Genomic DNA, 24,120 nt, shown 5'->3' on the forward strand with positions numbered 1-24,120 from the left:
CAGCAGCTCTGCCCGGTGGGTGACAAGGACCCTGCTTTGAAAACGCACTTGCCCCCATCCCAAACTCCTCACTGCCAGTAAGGCAGATCACTCTCAACCCCAAATGCCCAAGACACTGGTTGAAGGAGGATTTTTATTACTTTTATGTACAGAAAACCCGACAGTGCACATTTAGCCCAGCTTAGTGGCCAGTTCTTTGGCCTTGGCCTTTTCCAGCTTGGCAATGCGAGCCACCGACTTGGGACCCAGGACGTTGCCTCCCCAGTGGCGGCGGATCTGCAAGGACAAGAGCAGAAGTTAGCGGGGCCTGGCATCCCCAAAGCATGCCCGCCCGTGCTGCCTGTTCCCTGCTGACAGCAGGATACACCGCTGCTCACCTCGTCGTATCTGTCGTTGTAATTGGTCCGGATAGCTTCCACCAGCTTAGCCAGAGCTCCTTTGTCTTCCCTAACAAGATGGGGAAAGGTGGGTCAAACTCCCGGGTCCCCTTCCAGAGAGCAGGAATGACCTTTTGGGCTCCAAACACAAGCCTTTTGCCTCAGATACAACGTGACCACATCGTTTATTCAGGTGAAGAAATTCGTAACCATCACTGGCAAAGGTTCCGTTAAATATATTTCTTTAAACCACAACATTTGATTGTTAAGGTAAAATCCGAAGAGATTAAGTGAGCTGGGGGGTGGGGGTAGGCTGTCCCCTACTGAATCTTGGGGTTTGGGGCCACAATGCATACTTACGAGTTAACCTGTGTGAAGGCCACCGTGGTGCAGGTCTTCCTGTGGACTAGACGCCCCAGCCTGGCCTTCCCCTTGATGATGCAGTAGGGAACCCCCATCTTGCGGCACAGGGCAGGCAGGAAGACAACCAGCTGGAAGACAGTGTTAGCTCTAAGAGTGTGTTCTGAGCAGAGCAATGATTAAAAGTTAGGTGGGCAGCAATTGCTCAGGGTTAAAAAGCTCATGATATTTGAACTTCAAGGTTTAATTCAGTGAAAAATTCGCATCATTGCAAAAGCCACAACACAAGCTGGATCCCTTGTTGGTACTGTCCTCAAACAAAAAGCTGTCTGCCCACTTTGGCCCCTTAATGTTTCAGACACAGAATTAAGCTTTATCTTTGGCACCAACATGAAGACCCAGTCAGTCTAACAGCCAGAGCTTGCCAACAAGGCCGACGTACCTCGATGGGGTCCACGTCATGTGCAATCACCACCAGCTGGGCCTTCTTGTTCTCCACCAGGGTGGTGACAGTGTTAACCCCTAGAACACAACCAATCTGCATGAGCACGGGGTGTGTGCTGGGCACAAAAGCAACTCTGCAGTGGGCCCAGCTACACCTTGGGGTTAAAGAGCTCTATTTTCCTCTTCAGTGACCCCAGATGAAGACACTCACACCTGCCTGCCCACAGCCTGCCCCAGCCTCTTCCAGGAGGAACCCACTCACCCGCTCGAAGGACAGGCGGCCTCTTGGTGGGCACATCCCCTTTGCCGGCAGCCTTCTTCTCAGCCCGGGCCAACAGCCTCTGCTTCTTCTCCTGCTTCGTCTCTGGCCTGTACTTGTGGGCCAGCTTCAGCAGTTGAGTGGCTGGGAAAACAACCATCAGTTTAGGCTTGTAGTTTAAGTTCTAACCTTCGTCACTTCACGTAACAGGTGTCAGGTCACTGTCCTGAATGTGAGCTGCACTTGAATAAAGCTCAGGCACTGCACATCTCTCCAGCCACGTCACCTTCAGGTTCTGGAAACTAGACAAGGAATCCTAAACGTCAACAAAACCGTCTTCTGTGAAATACCCTCAGATGTAGTGCTGTCAAGGTCAAGATGGTAACCACGCCCTTGGCCAGGAAACCCCTCCCAACGCTGGCTTTATGCCTCAGAGCCTACCTGTCTGGCGGTCCAAGGCCTGGGTGAACTGGTTAATGGCAGGAGGCACTTTCAGGCGCTTATAGAGAATAGCCCTTTGCCGCTGCAGCCGAATGTAGCGGGGCCATTTGACAAAGCGGGTGAGGTCCCTTTTGGGCTGGATGTCCTGTCCTGTGAGGTAAAGGGCAACACTGAGTGAGGTGCCACTTCAAAGAGTGCAGATGCACCAGCGATCTTGGTGGTGCAAAGCGTCATCACTTCTTGCAGAGAGCAAATGTTCTTACATTACCTGCACACAAATGCCTAGGACCACAGGAGACAGCGACTCCCCTCCCTACTGGGCAACCAGACCGGGTATCCCTGCAGCCACACCGAGGGCAGTGCCTCTGGTACCGCCATCACCCCATCCCAAGGGGAGAGGTTATGGTGGGAGCCCCTGCCCGTAGCTACAAACTGCCTCTCCCGGCAGCCCCCACTCCCGACCCATTAATAAAGACAGAACCGGGGTGTTTCATTTTGAAGGGTGTCTGCTGCTTTCTGTTCTGAAAAAGCTGTTCAATACCAGCCTTTGCAGGTGACAGGTCACGATCTCCGACACTCAAACTGACCGTCGTTGGCGGTGGTTGCCAAGAAGGCAGAAAGGACGCTCAGGCAGAATCTACAGCCATTCTGCTTCTCTGGTGTTCCACTGCCCATCGCGCAGGGGCTGAGGGCCACTTACAAACGTCGCCAGGGGTCAGGGGCAACCATCACAGCCCCACCACAACCAACGGGGTGTTTCACGAACCAGAATCAAGTTGCTGCCTCAGTAATGAAGACACTGACAGACACCACCTCAGAACGACCTTAAATTAACCCTGGACACCTCTGGGCACTCTCCAAGTCTGTGCAGCTTTTTAAAATAGAAATAAATTCTACCTTTAAAAACGTACCAGCCCCCTCCCCCCAAAAACCTGTTCGGTACAAGCCGTTTCCCCTGGCAACCGAGCCCTCTCCGCTCCCGTCCTACTCACCAATGCCGAAGTTCTTGGGCCTCTTCTCGAACAGGGGGTTGACCACCTTCTTGGCCTCCTGCTTCTTCACGACCGCGGGGGCCGGCGCCACCTTCTTCCCCTTGGCCTTCTTTCCCTTCGGCTGCGCAGGAAGAAAACCCCGGTGAACCACCGGCGCCCGCACCAGTCCCTTGCAGGCGAGGGGCTGGGGCTGGCGGGAGCCGCCCGGGGGGAAGGCTTCGCCCCCGTCCAGCCCACGAGCGCGGCCGCCGCGCGCGTGCATCAGCGATCTTGGTGGTCAGGGATGTCCTCACCATTGCTCAGATAGCAAATATTCGCTCACATCACCTGCACGAGCGTGGCCGGCCCCCAGCGCGGCGCCCCCAAACGGGCACGGGCCCCCCTTAGGAGCCGGACTCCCAGAGCAGCGAGGGCGGACTTGGAACCCCTGGCCGAAGGCCCCAGGCCGCGTCAGCGCCAAGCCCGCATTGCGGCGCTGCGCTTGACGGCTCCTGCCCCGGCCCGGCCGCCGGGAGTCTGCCCCCGCCAACGCCCCTGTGCCAGGCCCCGCGGGGCTCTCCTCGCGCCGGGCGATGGAGGGATGCCCGCGCGGCCGTGCCCCGAGGAGGATGGCAGCGGATAGAGCCTAGGCCCGGCGCCGGCACCCCGACCCACCGCCACACTCACCATCTTGGGCGGCGGGAGGATAGAGAGAAAGGGAAGGGAATTGTGGGAAATATGTATGCGACTTCGCAGATCGCGAGAACTGGAGCCTGCGCGGGATTTCGAATTTAAAGCGACAGCCCTCCCGTCGTCAGCCCCTCGGTCGGGAGCGGGACCGAGAGCGGGAGGCGGGTCTGTGGGATCGCAAGGGGCGTGGAGACGGCGGCGGGACGCTCCAGGCGCTGAGTGGCGCGGTGGGGCCGGGAAGCGGGGCTTCTTGAGGGGCGTTCGCTCGTCCGCCACCCCATCCCGGCCAAGGGCCCGCCGGGCGCGAGGACTGCGGACCAGGTGCAGGCATTGGGGTGGCGGGCGGGGCCGCCGTGCGATGCACCCGGAATGGCTCCGAGACCGCGAGTTCGTTGTTGGGCGTGCGCCCGGCGCCGGGCCGAGCGCTGGGGCGCAGGGGGAGCGCTGGGGCGAGACTGTCGGCGCTCCGTGGCCCGGCCTGGACGGGGTGATGGGGTAGAGTCGGAAGCGCCCTTTGGGTAAAGAGATGGGGCCGGAAAGGAGACCGGGGAGCGGCGGGCAGGGGGCAGGTGGGGAGCTCCTGCAGGCCTGGCCTCGGAGAAGTCTGGGCAGGACGCGGGCAGGGTTTTGCGGGCTCGCCAGGGTCCCCGCATGAGCTCGCCGGGGAGCAGGCGTGAGACTCCGCAGTGCACCTCTTAGGAAGGGCATCCCCGCCGATCTGCACGTTCTCCGGGCCACGGAGGGTCGGCGGCTGGGGTTGGCTCCGCTCACGGCAGACTCCGGGTGGCAGGTGCTGACGACTGGCCGCAGGCCCCTGCTCCCTGCACAGAGGGCGCCCCGCCATGGCCCAGCAGAGAGCCCTGCCGCAGAGCAAGGAGACGCTGCTGCAGTCTTACAACAAGCGCCTCAAAGACGACATCAAGTCCATCATGGACAACTTCACCGAGATCATCAAGACCGCCAAGGTGGGTGGGGCCGACCTGTCTCCCCCGAATGGAGAGTGGACAGGGTGAGCCCAGGGATTGGCCTGCTCTGCTCCAGAGTGTCACCAGAGTGCTCTGGGCCAGGTGGTCGGGGTACAGCAGCAGTGGACACAGGCAGGGCCCTCGTCCCAATGGGGAGAACATTGGTGGGGCAGCAGTAAGGAGATGCAGATGACCAGGTAACTACAGGTCCTGGTGAGGCAGCTGAAGGGGACTCTGGTCACATCGCACCAGGTTCAACATCCACACCACTTGCTAGCGTGGGTTTGGACAGGGATTTGGTTTCTCGAGTCCTAGGGCCCTTGTGAGGATTGGATGGTTTTATCTCTGCAAAGTGGTTACCTCCGGGCCTGACAGGGACCCAGGCATCACAGCTTTCGGGAGTGAGTGCCATCAGGAAGGGAAGCTGGGAAGGCCCCTCCAGGTGGGGCAAGCGGTCAGCATTGGGCTCAGGGGTGCTGGCTCTTTTCGTGACCCTTGCAGACTTGGAAGACTTGAGTACTAGTGACGGTGATGCAAGCTAGCATTTGCTTAGTGTTCACCCGTGTCAGGCTGTGTTCGGAGAGCTTTTGGGTCCTGTCCCGTTTAATCTTCACAAGACTCTTTGATGCAGGTGTCATTGTCTTCTTCATTTTCAGAGGAGGAAACTGAGACTCAGAAGATTTAGTAACTTACCCAAGATCATTCGGCTAATACCTGGCAGAGCCAGCATTGAACCCCGGAGGTCTGGCTCTTAGCCACTTAGGGTGCCCTGACACCTGCCAGTACACTGGCAAGGCCCGGTGGGGAAGCCCTGTCCAGGTGGATGGATTGGGTCAGGTAATAGCCTGGACCTTCGCAGGGTGGTGTGGCTCAGTGGATGGAGCGTCATCTCACGGACTGAGAGGTCCGGGTTGGATTCCCTCCCGGTCACGGCACATGCCCGGGTTGCAGGCTTGGTCCCCAGGAGGGGGCGTGCAGGAGGCAGCCAATAGATGTGTCTCACATCAACATTTCTATCTCTCTCTCCCTCTCTCTCTAAATTAAAAAAATAAAAAGCACAATAGCCTGGCCCTTGGACAAGACAGGCAGGGCGGAGCAAGGCTTCTGGCTCCCACGGTTACCGTCTGAGATACATAGAGCAGGCTTATTGCCTGTCCTGGCCTCAGGTTTGCCCACCGGTAAACTAGAGGGGGCTGTCCACGCTTCTGTGAGAATTCTGTAAGGTAATGGTGGTCAAGGGCTAAGGGTGGTACCCAGCACCCAAGAAGTGCTCAGTAAATGGTCACTTAAAAAAAAAACATTGTTGCCCTGGCCGGTTTGGGTCAGTGGTTAGAGCATCGGCCCTCAGACTGAAGGGTCACAGATTTGATTCCCAGTCAAGGGCATATACCTAGATTGCAGGTTTGATCCCTGGCCCTGGTCGGGTTGTGCAGGAGGCCACCAGTCGATGTATCTCTCTCACATGGATGTCTCTCTCCCTCCCTCCCTCTTTCCTTCCCTCCATCCCTTCCATTCTATCAAAAAATCAATGGAAAAACATCCTCGGGTGAGGATTAAAACAAAAAAATAATTGTCTTTTTATTCATCTATTCAGTTTATTGAGTGCCTGAGCTAGTGACACCGTCGGTACTGAACAGGGCTCACACCCCAGAAAGACTTGACAAGACCTCCCTGCGCCTGGCACGCTGTCAGCCAGCTGTGTGGGCCCCCACCCGTCCACGTGAGGTGCCGTTCTCTCCTTTCCCTCCTTGAATGAGGGGAGCTGACGTCGCCTGCGGTCTGGGCAGCAGTGCCTGCTGTAGGAAGTGACAGGCAGGCCCAGCTGGGGTGGCCCAGTGGTTGAGTGTCGACCCTGCACCAAGAGGTCGCCGGTTCGATTCCCGGTCAGGGCACCTGCCCAGGTTGTGGGCCCGATCCCCAGAGGGGGGCATGCAGGAAGCGGCCAGTTAATGTTCTCTCTCATCAATGTCTCTCTCTCTCTCTCCCTTCCTCTCTCTCTAAAATCAATAAAGAAAAAAGAAGGTGACAGGCGGGAGGCGGGAGTGTGGGTATGTGTAGTTGGCAGACACCTATAGGCCGGCGCCTGCTGACTTGAGACTCTTATCTGTCCTCCAGATTGAGGATGAGACACAGGTGTCCAGGGCCACTCAGGGCGAGCAGGACAATTACGAGATGCATGTGCGAGCCGCCAACATCGTAAGTCACCAGGTGGAAGGCCTGGCCCGGGCTCCAGCACCTTGGGGTCCCCGCTGTGGTCTCCTGGGTGGGGGGGCAAACCACTTCTTAGTTGACCACCCCCCTCAAGAGGAGGGCTGTCCATGGCAGCGTGAGGGGCAGGCAGAGCGCGGCCATGGCTGTCCTGTCGAGTGCCCTGCAGTGCCTGGAAAGAGAGCGACCCTTCCTTGTTGACCAGAAAGTTCTCCGAGATTCATTATGAGTACAAAGGTGAATTTCGGAGTGAGGCAGGATTTGTGTTTTGGTCCCTTCTGCTGTCACAGCACAAGCGCATCGATGGTGTCCATAGGTGTGTGTCCATGGGTGAGAACACACGGGTCCCCGAGGAGTCCGCCCAGCTGGCAGGCGAGCTGCCCCGAGGAAGGGCAGGGCAGGCGGTTGAACGGACTGTAGCTGTGTCTGTGGGCTTAGGGCTGCTGGGGAGCAGGTGTGTGCTCGCATAGCTTGTGTGACCGGCGAACAGGGGCAAGCGAGGGGGCCCTGGGGGCTGGCGGCACCTGCCATCTCCCCGGCTGCGTTTCATGCAGTCGAGGGCCCTGCCCTCCCGTAACTTACCCCTTTGCTCCCTCACTTCTCACAGTGACCCTTGAGGGTCAGTGCCGCAGCCCCACATGTAGATGAGGACACAGGCCATCCCTTGGCCAGCATCAGGCCCAAGGAGATGGTGCAGTCACCCCGTCACCTGCCTGCTCCGGTTCCCTTCACCACAGGTGCGAGCCGGAGAGTCCTTGATGAAGCTGGTGTCCGACCTCAAGCAGTTCCTCATCCTGAATGACTTCCCGTCCGTGAACGAGGCCATTGACCAGCGCAACCAGCAGCTGCGAGCCCTGCAGGAGGAGTGTGACCGAAAGCTCATCACCCTGCGCGACGAGGTCTCCATCGACCTGTACGAGCTGGAGGAGGAGTATTACTCGTCCAGGTACAAATAGGGCTGGACCCGGACCTGCAGGCGTGGGCCCGGCAGCCCCGAAGGTCCTGCTTTCCAGACCCGGCCTGGTCTCGGCAGCAGAGCCCCGTGCGCGGTTTCAGAGCAGATCTCCTGGTCAGAGCGTTTGATCGACAGACACGACGGCGTTCACGGGGTCCTGGGCCCTGGGATGAAAATCACGGGACTTCAAGGGTTGGGAGGGCCAGAGCCAGCGTTCCTGGCCAGGATGCCGGCTGCCTCTTTCTGAACTTGTCTGCTCGTTTTAGCTTTTCAGTCGGTCTTTAATCGTTCCAGCCAAGCTAGCTCCTCTTGGCTGCCCGGGCTATGTCCAGACAGCGGTGATTCCATGTGGGCATCACCACACTCCCAGGGTGGGGCCTGGGGGCCCTGGAAGGAGGAGGGAAAGTCCCAAGTAGAGGATGACCTTGAGACCCCCTAGTTCCCGTTCGGCTCAGCCTTGTGCGGGGAGCCAGAGCCCTCGTGCCAGGCCCATGCTGGGCCCCAGGGTTACAGCAGTGGGCACAGCCCATTACCTGAGGCCTCGGAGGTAGAGGGGCCCTGAGAAATCTCAGTCCAAGTATAATTGACATGAGGGAAACTGAGGCTAGAGACTGGGAGGCCTTACACCTCCGTCCCCATTTGCTTGGAAAGTCAAGATTCGGTCCAGCAGACAGTCTGTGCCCCGTTCTCGCCCGGACAGCGTCTTCCCGTGGTAGGTTTGAACGCTCCTTTCTGCCGCATGGAAGCCATGCTGGGAGCTGCAGGTGCCCAGAGCCAGCATGCTCTGTGGTCGGGGCTTGGTTTCCTTCCTTGAATTCCATGCCACCCTCGTCCCTGCCCATCTCGGCCTCTGTGGGCAGGGACGTTACGTTAGTGCCCAGCTGGAGTGGTTCTAGACTTTCCCAGAGCGCTCTGGGGCCCTCTGTCCCTGAGACCTGTCAGCTCAGCAGATACGTGGCAGTTGCCTCCTGACACACCAGGTCTTCAGAGAAGGGTCCTGCGTGGGTCCCTGGGGGGTTTCAGACCCTGCTGGGGACATGGCTCATGGCCCCCAATGTCATCCCCAAGGGCCAGCCTCTGGCTAAACAGCTGCAGGACAGATTCGGCCCTGCAGCTTGAGGTTGAGGGCAAAGGGGAGGGACCCTGCCCTGTCAGTCTCTGGTTCACCCACATGGTTCTGGGCCGGCCTGGTCGCCCCTCTAGCATCCCTGGGGCCTCAGGAGACCGAGTCCCTCCCTCATCTGTGACACCTGTACATGGCCAGGGCTCAGCTGAATCAGGGCCTACGGACTATGTACCCTCCCTGCTTGTCACCCGGCACGTGCCCCCCTGAACCCCCAGTGCTCAGCCCCCCTCTACCCTCTGCAGCCCCAATGCCTCGCTCACCCGCCTCCACGCTTGCTCACCCACTTTCCACTCGTGATTTGCTCTGTCTGCCTCTCGCCCTCTGCTGTCCTTGGGGCATGCTCTGTGACCAGGATGGTTTCTGAGACTGAACACTGCGGAGGGAGGGAGGGAGGGAGGGAGCCACAGGCAGGGTAGAACAGGATGCGGGAGACGGTCCATCGCCCCTCCACGACCTTTAACCTGGGTCCTCCAGCAGCCATGTTAGGAAGAAGGTGTGGTTTCGGGGGCCGGTTCAAGGGCCTGTTTGCAATTGCAGGGCTGGTACCGTGGTACAGGACAGAACACCAGGGCCTCTGGTCCTGTCACCCCACTCGGTCTCTGTCCTCGGGGTCCTTGCAGAGTGTAGGAACCATGGAGGGACCACAGTGAGCTTTGGACGCTGGCTGCCACTGCGGGCCCCTCCCAGAGAGAGGAGGACAGCCATGTGACAGGGCGGACACCTGGTAGATCAGTGGAGGGACCTGCTGAGGTCGCACAGACCTGTATCAGCCGGTCCTGGACAGCTCCTCCCTCAGGACCCTGAACTCTGACACGGGGGCTCCCTTGTGCCTCCTGCTTGACGGGAGCGCCTACCCAGAGGGGAGAGGCAGGTCTGGGGTGCTGTTTTCTTAACTCTGCTTCTGTCTCGCTTTCCCTCCCCTGGCTCTCATCTCTGCCTGCTCCTGTCCCTCCCTGGGTTTCTGGTGGCGGAAAAGCTCCAGTCTTTGCGAAGCTAATGATCTGCCTCTGTGTGAAGCTTACTGGAGGCTGGACCTCGACACAGACACTGCTGATGGCCTCCCGGCCCCTCTGCTGGCGTCCCCGGAGCCCAGTGCTGGCTCCCTGCAGGCCGCTGCCCCTGCCCACTCCCACGCTAGCGGCCCCGGCCCCACAGAGCATGCCTGAGCCTCTGGCTCCCTCCGCAGGCCCCTAGGGTCTTAGGAACGAGACCTGGTGCTTCCCTCCTGCTGCCTCAGCTCCATCCTCTTGGCCGGAGCTCCCGCGTGGGCAGCCACTGCGGCCTCCTTGGGAAGCTCATCAGCCCAGGGGCAGCCCACCCAGGAGTGTGGAGAGCAAGTAGTTCCCCCAGCCGTTTCTGGGGTGGCCCACTCTTCCTCAAGGCCCCTCTGCTCACTGCTTCCCTGTAGCTGGGGGTTTCCGGAGCAGTCTGGCCTGCAGGGGACCTGACCTGGGCCTGCTGTGTAAAGTGGGCAGGCAGTACTGGCCAAGCCCAGACCAGGCCTCTGTGTGGAGACCCCATGCTGCCTCGCCCTGAGGGTCCCTGCAGGGCTGGGGGTGGGGCCGTGGTTCACATGCAAGCCTGACAGGTGGAGGTTCTTCCTAGTTCTGCCGGGTGCACCGTCTGGTTGTTTTATGGGGCTGCTGAATAAAAACAGCTGCCCTTTGGCTGTGGTTGGTTCTCCTTTCTTGTTCATGCTGGCCATTCTGGACTCTCCATGATCCCCTGTTGGAACTAGCAGCTCCTGGCCTCTGCCTGAGCAACCTTGAGCTCTAGGTCAGCCTTCTCCCCTTGGGGCCCTGGGCAAGCAGGGCTCGGCCAGTGTGGGGTCATGGCTGCATATTCCTATTGCCTAGAACTGCCTGGGATCTGGATCCTTAACTGGTGAATGGATGAAAAGCACACTGCACGGCCCAGGCACCTGTACCTCTGGTCTCTTCTAGTCCTCACTGCAGCCAAGCCTGTTGTCACCGGGACTTCAGGGAGGGGTGGTCACAGGCTCGGAAGGGGTTGATGGGGTCATGGAGCCTGGAAGCAAAGTGGCAGAAATCACCCAGTGCCAGGGGACCTGAAAACATGGGGAGGGTCACAGCAGAGCAACTGAGACTTCAAGCCTGCACCTGGTCACTGGTGTGCTTGCTCTCACTAGGGAGACCACTGTACTGGTGTGTGGAAGAAGTAACAAACAGCCCAGAGTCCAGCCTCGGGGACAGGGAGGGACACAAGCCAACCCACCTCAGGTCCCAGAGACCCCAACAGCCAAGCAGAGGCACCAGACCTGCCTGGGTTTCTGGGGTGGGCCAGAGAAGTTGCTTCCCCTTTGGGTGAGTTTCCCCATTAATAGGATGGGTGATCTCTCTGGCAGCATTTTAATTGTGGAAACAACTTGCACTGAACCACTAAGGGAGAAAAGATTACGATCGACAGAAGTACATTTTGGGGAGAGGCGGGAAGAAGTGGGCCAGACTTAGCAGGGGGGTTTGGATCATCTTCACTTTCTAAAATGAGTAACAGAAGGTCCTGTGCCACCCCTTTTGCCCTCCTGGGCTGGTGCCATCATTCCCAGTGCAAAACAGAGTTGTCCCTCCTAAAGCAGAGCACTCTGCCCTGTCCTGTCCTGTCCTCTGCAGACCACGCCCCTGGCAGCAGGAAGGGGCTGTTTGCCTCCCGTCCCGAGCCTGAATCAGGCAGGTTATGGTTCCCCTGGCCCGGCTACACATCTTAAGGTCCCCAGTGTCCTCCATGTGGCTAACCTCTGGTCCTTCAGTCCTCACTTTTTTTTTTTTTTCATCCTCACTCGAGGGCATTTTTTCCCGATTTTTGTTCAAATAGAGTGGGAGGGAGAGAGAAACATCGACATGAAAGGGACACACCGAGTGGCTGCCACCCGCACAACCAACCAGGGCCGGGGACAAACTGCAACTGAGGTACGTGCCCTTAGTGGGAACCGAACCCGGGTCTCTCTATACCGCAGGCCGACACTCTGACCACTGAGCCAAACCGGCCAGGGCTTTACCACCTTTTCATTCCCAGCTTTTTATTCTGAGAATGTTCAACCCTGCCCCCTCCCCGCCCTGGAAACGTGAAAAGGTAGAACGAAGGACCCCCGTGCAGACCGGCTTCCGTGTTGTTTGCACCTTCGCTAGCTCATTCTCTGCATAAAAGCCATCTGAGCGTCAACTACAGACCTCATGACACTCACCCCTAAATACTTGTCAGCCTGCCCCTCCAAGCCACGTTCTCGCTGGCCCAACTGACCAATTATTCCATACCACCTAGCATCATTACATGTTCTGATTTCCCCAAATGTCTTTATAACTATTTTTATTTTGCATTGCATTTATTTTTTCTGTAGCCTTTTAAAATCTAGAACAAGCCCTGGCCAGTTTGGCTCAGCAGTTAGAACATCAGCCCATGGACCAGAGACCTGGGTTCAGTTCCCACTAAGGACACGTACCTCAGTTGCAGTTTGTACCTGGCCTCAGTTGGGGTTGTGTGGGTGGCAGCCAGTCGATGTGTCTCTCTCACGTCGATGTTTCTCTCTCTCTTCCTCCCTCTCCTCCTGCTCTATCTGATGATAAATGCAAAAAATGTCCTCGGATGAGGATAAAAATAAATATAAAATCTAGAACAGAATCAGAGTGGTGGTTGGAGTTGAATTCCCGATATACTTTGAAGGGCGAGCCAAGGGGATTTGCCCAAGGATTGGATGTGGGAGAGGAGTCGGAGGCTTCGAGGTCTGCCCCATGTGCCCAGAAGCACTGAGGTGAGGGAGGAAGGCAGTGGGGGGGAAATGGGACTGGAGGGGGTCAGATCCCCGTTTTGTACACAGCAGGTGGAGATGTGTCCTCCGAACCCAAATGTGGGTCTGGAGTTCAGGGGAGTTAGTACAGAGGGGATCACTGATGGGGAGAGTTGACAGAAAAGAATTGATTTAGAGCAGTGGTTCTCACCCTTCCTAATGCCGCAACCCTTAAACACAGGTCCTCATGTTGTGTGTGGGCGTATTTGCGTGTGGATGGACTGCCTGGAGAGGGTGGAGGAGCCGTTCCGAAGACCATCGGAAATATGTTTTCTGACGTGAAAGGGTCATTCGACCCCCAAAGGGGTCGTGACCCACGGGTTGAGAACTGCTGATTTAGAGACCAAGGGAAGAGAACCCAGGTAGGGAGGAGGAAGAACTGCTGTTTGGGGTCCCCCAAGCCATATGAAGACAGGGTTTGGGTGAGGAGGATCAGTTGGTCAAACCCTCCAGACACCTCGCCCAGAAAAAGTAACTTAAAATCAGAAGACCCGGCTGCCAGGGTGGCTCAGTGGATGAAGCGTTTTCCCATGAACTGAGAGGTCCCAGTTCGATTCTCAGTCAGGGCATGTGCCTGGGTTGCGGGCTCCACTCCCAGTAGGGGGCGTGCAGGAGGCAGCCCATGGAAGTTTCTCACATCAATGTTTCTCCTAAACTCTCTAAAAAATAAAAATATTTTTAAATCAGAAAGGCCCTGCCCTGGCCAGTGTGGCTCACTGATTAGAGGGACAGCCCACAGACCAAAGGATTGTGGGTTCCATTCCCGGTCAAGGGCACGTACCTCGGTTGCAGCTCCTATCCCTGGCCCTGGTTGGGGCGCATGCAGGAGGCAACCAATCAATGTGTCTCTCACTTCGATGTTCCTCCCTCCCTCCCTCCTTCCTTTCCACTCTCTTTAAAATAAATCAATGGAAAAATATCCTTGGGTGACGATTAACAACAACAAAATTTAGGAAGGCCCGTAATCAAGATCTACCCTCGGAACTCAACTATTTTCTCTCCCTGGCCTGTGGCAGCTCAGCTGGCATCTACCACCCCAGTCCACTGAAGGCCGCCCTGGCGATGGAGCCACGGGGCCGAGGGCCCCAGACGCGCTGTGGGCTGCAAGCGGGCCCCGTCCTTCCCGCGGCAAGGCACCCCGCGGCGGGGAACAGGGGTGGCGGTCCCGGCGTCCGGCGGGCGCACACTCCCCTCCCTGCCGGGGGGGTTCTCACCACGCAGGAGCCTGTTTCCCGCTCGCCTGCGACCCGGGGACCCAGCGCAGCAGTCGCCGCCCGGCCGGGACGCCCCCGCCCTGCGCGCTCCCCATCGCCGCCGCCGCGGGCCTGCGTCTTCTCTCCAGTCGCCCCGAAGTGCAAGCCTGAGGCGGGCACAGTCGTGGGCCCCCGGGGCTCGGGACCCGCCCGGCAGCTGCAGTCCTTTCGGAACAACGCGGTCCCGCCAGCGCCCAGGGGGGCCGAGCGCCCGGAGTTCCGAGCTGATGCGGTCTGTCCCCGTCGCGCTACGCACTGAGCGCCTACGGTGCACCGCGCAGCGTGCGGGGCGCAGAGCCGGGGCGGGGCCACCAGCACCTGCTCGCCCCCTCGTCCCGCCGGGTCCGGGCCCTCGAGGCCACGCCCACGGGCCCCGCTCCGCCCGCGGCCCACAATGCTTTGCGCCCCGCCCCGCCCCGCCGGCCTTTCCGGGGGCGCCAGGCGTGGAGAATCGAGCACCGCGCGATGGCGGCTCGGCGCTCGACTGGCGGCGCCTGCGCACGTGGTGTTTCCGGCGAGCGCCGCGCTGTTGAGGCTCGCGCGGCGGGGGACCTGTGCGCACCTGGGACGCTGCGCCCGGCCCTCCGCTCCGGAGCAGGCCCCCGAGTGAGCCCCCCGAGCCCCAGCCATGGCTTCTCTGCTCGCCAAGGACGCCTATCTGCAGAGCCTGGCCAGGAAAATCTGCTCCCGGCCCAGCCCCGAGCCGCACAAGCGCAAGTCGGGTAAAGCGCAGCCTGGGACTGGGAGGGCTTCGGAAGGGGGGCCCCACTCCCCGCCGCGGCGAAGCCGGCGTCTGCCCCACACCGCACCCCGAGGAGCCTTGGGGCGGACTAGACACGTGTATGCGTGAAACGAGCGTGTAAAATGCTGAAAGGAAATACAAGTGGTGTTTCTAGCCACCGGTGTTTCTCCTTGGTGGTCCGGGGCATCCGCCTGGGGGTCCGAGGTTCAGCGCACCTGCACACCGGGCGGGCAGCGCGGCCCGGGTTTGGAGGAGGTGACTGTGGGATGGGGAATGTGGGGGGAGAAGGAAAGAAAACAGCTCCTTTCGTGGGGGGTTACATGGCAGAAACTGGCCTGCTGGGAGCTGAGACTTGTGTGCACTGCCTGGGCGAGACAGCTTTGGGTCTGGCATGGAGGGGGCAGAGGAGAAAGAGAAACAACTTCTCTTTTTATACAAGGAGAAGTTATTCATTGTAGCAAATGAGGAAAAGTGAGTTTTCTTGATGAGTTATCACTGAAGCCTATTTCTTTTTTTTTTTTATCATACTTATTAAAACAACTTGGTTATTATACTACATACTCGTTTTTCCATTGAAAATGGAGATATTTTCTCCAACTCTTTTTATTTACTTATTTTAATTTTATTTTTTACCCTCACCAGAGGACATTTTTTGCAGTTATCTTCAGATAGAGTGGAAGGAAGAGAGAGAACATCAATGTGAGAGAGACACATCAACTGGTTGCCACCCACACAACCCCAACCGGGGCTGGGGACAAACCGCTACCTTGGTACATGCCCCTAGCGGGAACTGAACCCAGGACTCTCCAGTCCACAGGCAGACACTCTAACTACTGAGCCAAACCAGCCAGGGCCATTTTCTCCAACTCTTGAAATGGAAGCCCGCGTCATTGTTTTTGATGGCTACATGGTGGTAGGCTGTGTAATTGCTCTAATTTGTCCCCGGAGGTGGATGTTTAGGCTTTCCTAGTTTTTCACTCAAATGCGTGAAACAAGCATGTAAAGTGACGTTGTGATCAATACTCTTGAGGGCAAATCTTTGTGCATACCCAGGATGAATTCTCACCGTGGAGTGCTGGGTCAAGTGTGGGGAAGTTGGTCAGGGTTTTGATATGTGTGGCCAGTCTGCTTTTTCTAGGAAGCATATCATTCTGAGCTCTGTGGATAACCGGATCCTTCATCCTGATTCACTTTTGGCCTCCTGGGATCAAAGCCTTTGCAAGACTTCTGCCTGTTGAATGGGTCACAGAGATCAGGACAGCATCGTTGACTCATTTTTTATTTCATTAGGCAAAACTCAAGGCTCAGAAGCTGCTGGACCCCCAAAAAAGAAGAGAAAGAGAGCACAGAAGAAATCCCGGGAGCGGGGGCAGAAGGCTGTGGAGCCCCAGGCCCAGGCCTTGGGGGGAAAGCCTCGTGCAGCTTCCCAGGCCCGGAAGCCAGCAGCAGCCAAGGAGGAGAAGACCTCTGGCCCTGTGGTTTCTGCAGGTGAGGAGCTCCAGGACGCTGGGCAGGGCCAGCTGGGATCCATGCAGCCACGGTTCCTCTAGTCATGAGAAAAGGCATTGTCGGGCACACTGGAATAACGGGAGACTTCCCAAAGAGTGAGCTTCCAGAGGGCATCACAGGGGCTCTGTGGGTGGGCGGGATCCCGGGGGGTGCACAGTGGTTCCAGGCCGAATGGTGCCCAGGATCTGGTGTGCGGCGAGGCTGTGAGTGCCTAGAACAGCTTGGCTTCTAAAGTGTCATTGCCCTCGAGTTTCTGAAGGGGCATTGAGAAAGCTGGCATGTTCCGGGAACCACAGCCTGCAGAAGTTGAAGAAATGGGAGATGCGTTTGGCTTGACCTGTAGGAAGCATTTTGCTATAACACGGGATGCCCTGTCCCTGAGGATGTTCTGGGGGCCAATCCAGGTTGAAGAGGCAGAGTGGAATTCATTGGAACTGCCATGCAGATCCATCAGTGGCCACCAGGGGAGGCAGTGCATAAAGACTCAGGTTTTGAAGCTTGGCCCTGGGGAGGGGACTCCTTTCAGTCCACGGATTCCTTCTCTGCAGATGGCCTGGCTGCAGAGTCTGACTCTGTCTTCGCTCTGGAGGTTCTGCGGCAGCGGCTGCACGAGAAGATACGGACGGCCCAAGGCCAGGTAGGTGTGGGGAGAGCTCGGGTACCTGGAGCAGTGGGTTTGCTACCGTGGTTTTCCCTCTCTGCCCGGGGAGGAGGTGCGCTCTGCGGGGTCAGCTCGCAGCCCTGCCGGCCACAGTGGGCACGACCAGCACTTACGTGAAATGTGGGCTGACAGGAAGGGCCTCGGCGGCTCTGTTCTGCACGAGATCAGGTGTTTTCATGGTTTCGGGGAGCCTCGGGCCACCTGCCTTCAGCTGGCCCAGGAGAGGCTCGGCCTGTTCCCTCTGGGAAGCCACCTGTGCTGAACACCACACTGGCGGCACTCCTGCGCATCTAAGTGTCCTGACAGCCCTGTGAGGTAGGCGAGGGTCTGGGGTGAGTGGCCTGCCTGGTGACAGCCACAGCAAATGCTGAGGTATGAGCCAGCCTCCGCCTCTCCTGCTGGGTGGCGTAGTTTGCCCTTTGCTGTGTGGGGACAGCCCCTCAGCTTCTTTCCACACTGCCCCAGGGCAAGCCCGGGGGCTGATTCCTGGAGGGGATGCGGGCTCCGTGCCCTGCCTTCCCGCAGTGCACATCTGGGCAATCTGCTCTGGGGCCCTCGTGCTGGCCGTGGGGTGGGAAAGGCTGTTGGTGAAGCAGAGCTTGGCTTGTCACCACAGGATAGTGCCATGGTCTGCAAAGTGCCGCGTTCTGGATGGTGGCCTGGCCAAGCCACCTGCCACTGAGCCTGTAAAGTGGTGAACAGCGTCTCCTGTGTTGCTGGGTCACAGGGGAGATTTGGTGAAACTGTGGAGTGCCTGGGAACTGGAAGCCATGGTTCTTGGGGGTCCTCTTGTCCCTTCTGGGGTCTGTTGCATTTTGGGTGACAGGTCATCTCAGAGGAACACTGAACTCCGTGGTCCCTTGTCCTGCACAGGGGCTTCCTCCCCTGCCCTCCTGCCCTGTCTCCACGTGCGGGGCTGGGGCAGAAGCTGGGAGAACCTCACGGGTGACCAAGGCTTTCCTCCTCAGGGCGGCACCAACGAGCTGTCCCCGGCCGCTTTGGAGAAAAGACAGCGGCGGAAACAGGAGCGAGACCGGAAGAAGAGGAAACGGAAGGAGCTGCGAGCAAAGGAGAAGGCGGCAAAGGCTGGGGGGGCCGCGGAGGCTGCAGAGCCGCCCCCTGAGGGGCCCGGCAAGGAGGCGCAGAGACAGCCAGGGCTGCTGTTCAACAAGGTGAGGGCCGGGGTGGCGGCTGCCCCTGCGAAGTGGGGGTCATGGCGGTGTGGGTCCGGGTGCTGCAGGCGGGAGCTAACGGGCACCGCCTGTCTCCCCGAGAGGTGGAGGTGAGCGAGGAGCAGCCGGCCAGCAAGGCCCAGCGCCGGAAGGAGAAGCGGCAGAAGCTGAAGGGGAACCTGACGCCGCTGACCGGGAAGAACTACCGGCAGCTGCTGGAGCGGCTGCAGGCGCGGCAGAGCCGGCTGGAGGAGCTGCGGGAGCAGGACGCGGGGAAGGCGCGGGAGCTGGAGAGCAAGATGCAGTGGACCACCGTGCTGTACAAGGCGGAGGGCGTGAAGGTCCGCGACGACGAGCACCTGCTGCAGGCGGCCCTGAGGCGCAAGGAGAAGCGGCGGGCCCAGCGGCAGCGCAGGTGGGAGAAGCGCACGGCCCACGTGGTGGAGAAGATGCAGCGGCGGCAGGACCAGCGGCGGCAGAACCTGCGCAAGAAGAAGGCGGCCAAGGCCGAGCGGCGCATGGAGAAGGCCCGCAGGAAGGGCCGGGTCCTGCCCGGGGACCTGGAGCGGGCTGGCCTGGCCTGAGGGGCTGCAGGCAGACCGCTCCCCACCTGGGCACCTTCCCACCTGCCGCTGCTAGTGTGACGCTGGGCAAGTACCTGTCTGCAGACTCGCTCAGGGGCTTGGGTCTGTGTGCAAGAGGGGACACCACTGAGAACCAGGGGGAGGGGCGAACCAGATCCAGGCTCCGGCCTTCTCTTTCGAGGCTGGAAAGCCCCCGCCGGAGTTTGCAGGTGAGGGTCGGGGAGCAGTGCGGGGCATGGGGACTTGGGGCAGTCACTGCTCCTCCTCCCTCTCCTGTGTTCACAGCAGCAGGAGGGAACGGCCTTGGTAACAACCTGTGTCCAACACTCACTTGGAAGGGACAAAAACCCAACTGCTCTTGTCCGAGCCAAAGGCGGAGCTGACCACTCGGTCGCTGGGAGACAGGAGACCCCAGGCCTCACTGAGTGGAATTATTCTAAGTTTATTTGTACAGTTCAAGCTAAACATGCACGTAAAGAACCCTTAAGGCAACCCCTGAAAGACAGGAACTGTCGTAAACTGAGGAAGAAAAAGGCGGGGTGGGGCGATGTCCGTCCGGAAGTGGGGAGAAGAGCCGAGAGCGAGAGGTGAGAACAGGATGGTGGAATGAGCCCAAGCCCGCGGTGGCCGAATGGGTGCGAGGTTAGGGTCATGTGGACGTCTCTGTAAAGCTGCTAATAAGACTTCTGATGGAACCAGTTGCGAACAGATTGTAGCTGCAGAGAAGCTGGCGTGGCTGTGGCTCGGCGGGCCGGCAGGTAGGATGCCCCGCTGTTCTCGGAACAGCCCTGCCGAGCACCAGTAACAGCTTCCAGTCTGTTCACAAACCGCAGGGAGAATGTATTTCACTTACAGATGGGGGGGGGGGGGAGGTTAACATCTCTGAGAAACTGGTCATCAGGCAGACGAAAGCCAGGTGGGTACGGGAGGTCTGGTAGTGGAGCTCACAAGCGCCAGCAATGACGCGACAGTGTGTGTGGAAGCCGAACCCACCCTGCCAGCTCAGAAAGTGATGGGGCCCCACCACCTGCCAGTCACAGTTCAGTTGACATCACACAAAGTATGTGACCCAGCCACAGCACAGGTTAGTTTTACAATGTTGGGCTCACTCCCCAGCAGGGGGCGTGCAGGAGGCGGCCAGTGAGTGTTGATGTGTGTCTCGTAGGTTTCTCTCCTGCTCCCTCCCTCTCTCTCTAAAACACTTCTTTAAAAAAGGTACGAGTTCAGCCTGGCTGGTGGGGCTCACTGGTTGAGCATCAACCCCTGCACCAAGAGGTCACTGGTTCAATTCCGGGTCAGGGCACATGCCCAGGTTGTGGGCCCAATCCCCAGTGGGGGGCATGTAGGAGGCAGCCAATCGATGTTCTCTCATCAATGTTTCTGTCTCTCCCTCTTTAAAATCAGTAAAGGGAAAAAAATCTTTCTTAAATGTAAGAGTTCGTTGTTAAAATTTCACGTTTGGAAATTTAAGTTACCAGAGTCAATAGTTCCTAGTAGATGTTGAATGTTTAGGACTGAAAGGTGATGGCAGTACTGGGTGTGTTTGGGGGCACAGGTGTGTGTGTGTGTGTGTTCAATCATGTTGTGCAGCATGATTTCCTGCCATCTTGTCAACCTGCGGCCCACTTCCAGGATTCTGTTGTCCCATCCTGTTTGCACCCAGTCATTTCTCCAGACTATTTTCCATCTGCCACAGGAGAGTTGGGAGAGTATAGCCCCTGTGAATACGGCAGGGAGCATCTCATTGGGCACCCGCCTGAAGGCTCCAAGGCCAGGAAGCTCACCCCTCCAGCTCAAGGGCTTCTGTGTCCGCAGCTTCATCTGGCTGATGTGCAGGGAGAGCTGAGGATGCGTTTTGGTGGCAGGTGGCCTCACCCCATTTCTAAACGCAGCAGCAGACAATAGGAGACAGAGAAGAAAAGGTGAGAAAGGAGGAGAAATCTTCACCTGGTGGCATGTGGTTGGCATCACACAAAGTGCCACCCTAACTCCAGTTTGACACTGAAAATGCTGCACCGTCATCTTCCCAGCCTCCTAGGCTTGGCCAGTCACTCCCTGGCCTCGGGCTGGGAGCAGAGATGCCCAGAAGCAAGGGTGGCGCGCCTGCGTGTGTTTTTTTTTTTGGTGTCAGGTGGCCACAGCAGCATCTCTTTCCAGATGCGTAGAATGTGAACAACAGGGAAGAGAAGTGGAGAGAGTTATAGGATGAGTCTGGGAGGCCCACTGCACACCTTCTGGGTGCTACACACTTCAGGGCGTAGCATCGGAGACATTTCCAGGACCAAATGGCAAGAGTCTCCAAATTGGAAGGCCACCCCCAACCCTGGTGTCTAACATTGGATGACTATAGCCCTAATCAGACGTATACCTGCCATCTCTCAGCCTGCTGGGGGTCAGCACAACGTAATGAGCTACAAGCAGACGCTGCTTAGAGTGAGGGGGAGCATCACAAGGGAGCAAATGCTCCAGATCTCTGGATACAGCCCAATTTGTTCGCAAAGTGGTTCCCCAGGTTACACGGTGTTTTGGGTAATTATTTCCTTGAGATGGCGTCTCTGCTGACCTTACAGCCCAGCCCTGTCTCGCTTTTTTCAGCAGAGAACCACCTGGGCCTTCTTGCCCTTTCACTTTGGGCGTGGTGTTCCTGCCCTGTGACATGCAGAGCTTATCTATTCCCATGTAAATGCCTGTGCACTCAGTTCAGACAGGGTGGTCCTGCCCTCCAGGCAAACCTTATCTACCCACACTTTGACCCTTGGCTGGGCATGGCTCAAAGTTACATTTTGTTCATCCACCAAACCCCCAACCCTACACATGCCCAGGAACTGAGGTTCACTAGGAACTGGGGTCCCAGCAGTCCTGAAAGGTCAGGGTGGTGTGGCGCTGGTAGCCAGGCCGTCTCTGTTCAGGGGTCTAGAACGTGGACTAACGTGCAGAATTCGGTGAGGAGCTTCAAGCAACTGGTAGCTCAAGTGAAACCTCTGTTCACCAGACCTAGAGTGCTGGGGGGAGGGGGGCGGCAGAGCCCCCCTGGTCTAGAGCCGAGAAAGGAGGGGTTGCCGAGGGGACTGGCTTCTTGGAAGTTACCCCCTCAGGTAAGGGCCTTCAAGGGGGCTGATTTCTTCAAATGAGCCTCTGTGAGGTTGGATGTCAGGGTCCCAGAGTCACCCCAGGGCAGCCAATATCCCCTTTCGGTGTTGAGCCGACGCTCTGCCATTGTGCTTTGGCTTTTCCGTGAGAGCTGCAAGGTTCCAACTCGCCTGTTGATGTGGTTGGTTGATGAACTAGTTAGAACTTTGGTCTTCAGCATCTTGGTCTTGCAGCTGGAACGATATGAGATTTTCCTGGGCTGGCGTGTTCATAACCCCATAATGGATGATTGGTAAGTTGTTGTGCTGACTTGTTTATAGCTCCATGGTGGATGATTGGGAAAGCCACTGTGTGCTCTCTAGCTGAACCCGTTTTGTAAAGAAGAAATTGTTGGGAGCCGGCTACATGTCTGACAGTCCACGGAGCCTGGAGAACTTGAGTCAAACTCCACCTCCCCCACACTCTCAAGGAATTGGGCTTGCGTGTGTTTGTGCAGCCCGAGGCTAAGTGTGACCCAACGTACCTTGAAATGCCTGGTGTTCCTGTTACCCGTAAGGCAAACTAATTCTGTACAGCATGGCTGTGGCCCTGGGCATTATGTCCAGAAGGTCCTATTTGCTGTGAGGTGTGGAAGGCATGGAATGAAGCACATCGGGGCTGGTTCCGAAGACTCTCACCGGGTGTTCGGAATCAGACGCCGGCCGGACTTCAGTTCTCTAGTGGTCTCTCTGTGACTCTGTGGCACCACGACATTTGGAGGCCCCAGGGCTGGTCTCCGAGAACTTGGGATCAGCTGCCGGCTGGCTTGGCTCTCTGGCTTTAATTTGGCTCTGGTGGTCTCGGTTCTCTCGCGCCACAACATTCCTACAGAGTAACAGGAAGTCTCTGATCCTCAGTTCATGGCTTGAGCTAAAAGTTGGGGTGTTGAGCCTAGGACCTTGTATCAACTCTGCAGCCCTGTTAAAGAAGCCACCCCGCCCTGCGGTCCTCAAGTTTCTCACGCCTTTCCCATTGTTTTATGGTGGTGTCCAGCTAGTCCCTCAAAGTCTTGCCTTCAAATGACATTTGTCACCCGGCCAGTGTGGCTCAGTGGTTGAGCACGGACCCCTGCACCAAGAGGTCACTGGTTCGCTTCCCAGTCAGGGCACATGCCCAGGTTGTGGGCCCGATCCCCGGTAGGGGGCATGCAGGAGGCAGCCTACTGATGTTGATGCTTCTCTCTCTCGTCAATGGTTCTATTTCTCCCTCTCCCTTCCTCTCTCTCTTAAAAAAAAAAAAAAGTTAACATTTTTTTTTAAAAACAAACAAACTGGCAATGTCCTCCATTCGCCTTTAAAAAATAGCAAAAGCCAAGCAGGAAAATAAGAAACAGAAAACAGCCCGGCTGGTGTGGCTCAGTGGTTGAGCATCGACCCAGGCACCAAGAGGTCACGGGTTCGATTCTCAGCGCACATGCCCAGGTTGTGGGCCCGATCCCCAGTGGGGGGCATGCAGGAGGCAGCCAGTTGATGTTCTCTCTCATCAATGTTTCTATCCCTCTCCCCCTCTCCCTTCCTCTCTCCTAAAATCAATAAAGAAAAAAAAATTTAAAAATAAAGAGAAACAGAAGACAAGTTTGCTGAACCAACCATCTCAGACGTAAGTAGGAAGCGTGCTGTTGCACACCTATGCTAGGTGGACAGGGTGCAGGGGAGCGCCGTGAAGTGAGGATGGGGGTGGAGAAGTCCCCGAGCAAAACCTTGTCCTAGCAAAGATGACAGGTGGTCTGGCAGCCAGAGCGGAAGCTGGGCTCTGGAGCAGAGGCGGCACTGGGCGGGGACTCACGGGCCAGCTGTGCAGCAAGGCACCTGCCCGAGTGGGCTGCTGGCGTGAGCTCCGGGAACCTGTCCGCAGCGTCCTCTCTGTGACTCGGCTGTGCAGGTGAAAGGCGGGGTGCGTACAGCCCTGCGTCACAAGGAAAACCGTTGCCCCGAACATGGCCTTTTCCCTCCCACAGTCCATGGCGAACATCCATGTCAGGAAATACTTATTCATAACTGAGTTTCAGAACAGGAATTAGTGCAGGATCTATGCCATGCTTTAAAAGTTTTTAATTTATTGGTTTTAGAGAGGGAGGGGGAGAGAGAAGCATCGACTTGTTGCTCCACTTATTTATTAATTTATTGGTTGATTTTAGTATGTGCTCTGACCAGGGATCAAACCCAGAACTTTGGCATATGGGGACGAGGCTCTAACCAACTGAGCTACCGGGCCAGGACCTATGTAGTGACTATACAAGATAAAAAGATGTGAGACAGGTGGCAGATGAAGAACCTGGGCCCAAAAGCTTTTGCCACGGAACATATGGCACTTTTCAAATATTCTCCATGCATTTAAAACAAATACAGTATTAATAAGCAGCAGCCCAGCTGGGGTGGCTCTGGATGGAGCATCGTCCCATGGACTCAGAGGTCCCGATTCCTGGTCAGAGCACATGCCCAGGTTGTGGGCTCAATCCCCAGTGGGGGGATG

General features: G+C 57.6%; 3 protein-coding genes and 4 non-coding genes across 8 annotated transcripts; 2 read left to right on the top strand and 5 right to left on the bottom strand.

The window, feature by feature from the left end:
• Positions 1-119: 119 nt before the first annotated feature.
• RPL7A (ribosomal protein L7a) lies at positions 120-3,574 on the bottom strand. The gene is made up of 8 exons (XM_036261735.1): positions 3,540-3,574; positions 2,874-2,994; positions 1,882-2,031; positions 1,444-1,584; positions 1,180-1,259; positions 738-868; positions 378-447; positions 120-276 (listed from the first exon to the last, which is right to left on the bottom strand). The coding sequence occupies exons 1-8, from the start codon at positions 3,540-3,542 to the stop codon at positions 172-174; spliced, it is 801 nt and encodes a 266-aa protein (XP_036117628.1). The 5' UTR covers positions 3,543-3,574; the 3' UTR covers positions 120-171.
• On the bottom strand, positions 533-599 carry LOC118630335. Its single transcript, XR_004959578.1, has one exon. It is a non-coding gene; the product is annotated as a small nucleolar RNA SNORD36 (small nucleolar RNA).
• On the bottom strand, positions 938-1,011 carry LOC118630334. The gene has a single exon (XR_004959577.1). It is a non-coding gene; the product is annotated as a small nucleolar RNA SNORD36 (small nucleolar RNA).
• On the bottom strand, positions 2,083-2,154 carry LOC118630345. Its single transcript, XR_004959587.1, has one exon. It is a non-coding gene; the product is annotated as a small nucleolar RNA SNORD24 (small nucleolar RNA).
• LOC118630344 lies at positions 3,131-3,205 on the bottom strand. Its single transcript, XR_004959586.1, has one exon. It is a non-coding gene; the product is annotated as a small nucleolar RNA SNORD24 (small nucleolar RNA).
• A 128-nt stretch (positions 3,575-3,702) lies between the features above and the next one.
• Positions 3,703-10,007, top strand: MED22 (mediator complex subunit 22). Its single transcript, XM_036261877.1, has 5 exons — positions 3,703-3,863; positions 4,333-4,507; positions 6,623-6,703; positions 7,453-7,661; positions 9,773-10,007. Exons 2-5 carry the CDS (start codon positions 4,385-4,387, stop codon positions 9,960-9,962), a joined length of 603 nt encoding a protein of 200 aa, XP_036117770.1. The 5' UTR covers positions 3,703-3,863; positions 4,333-4,384; the 3' UTR covers positions 9,963-10,007.
• A 4,405-nt stretch (positions 10,008-14,412) lies between these two features.
• SURF6 (surfeit 6) lies at positions 14,413-19,722 on the top strand. Of its 2 annotated transcripts, none has more exons than XM_036261392.1 (5): positions 14,413-14,573; positions 15,884-16,081; positions 16,651-16,739; positions 17,732-17,935; positions 18,040-19,722. In XM_036261392.1, exons 1-5 carry the CDS (start codon positions 14,480-14,482, stop codon positions 18,517-18,519), a joined length of 1,065 nt encoding a protein of 354 aa, XP_036117285.1. In that variant the 5' UTR covers positions 14,413-14,479; the 3' UTR covers positions 18,520-19,722. The 2 variants fall into 2 exon arrangements, with proteins under 2 accessions (XP_036117285.1, XP_036117286.1); XM_036261393.1 differs by having other exon boundaries at positions 15,884-16,068; positions 16,629-16,739.
• The last annotated feature ends 4,398 nt before the right edge of the window (positions 19,723-24,120 follow it).

This window comes from Molossus molossus, unplaced genomic scaffold (genome assembly GCF_014108415.1).
Source record: "Molossus molossus isolate mMolMol1 unplaced genomic scaffold, mMolMol1.p scaffold_m16_p_14, whole genome shotgun sequence".
NCBI lineage: Eukaryota > Metazoa > Chordata > Mammalia > Chiroptera > Molossidae > Molossus > Molossus molossus.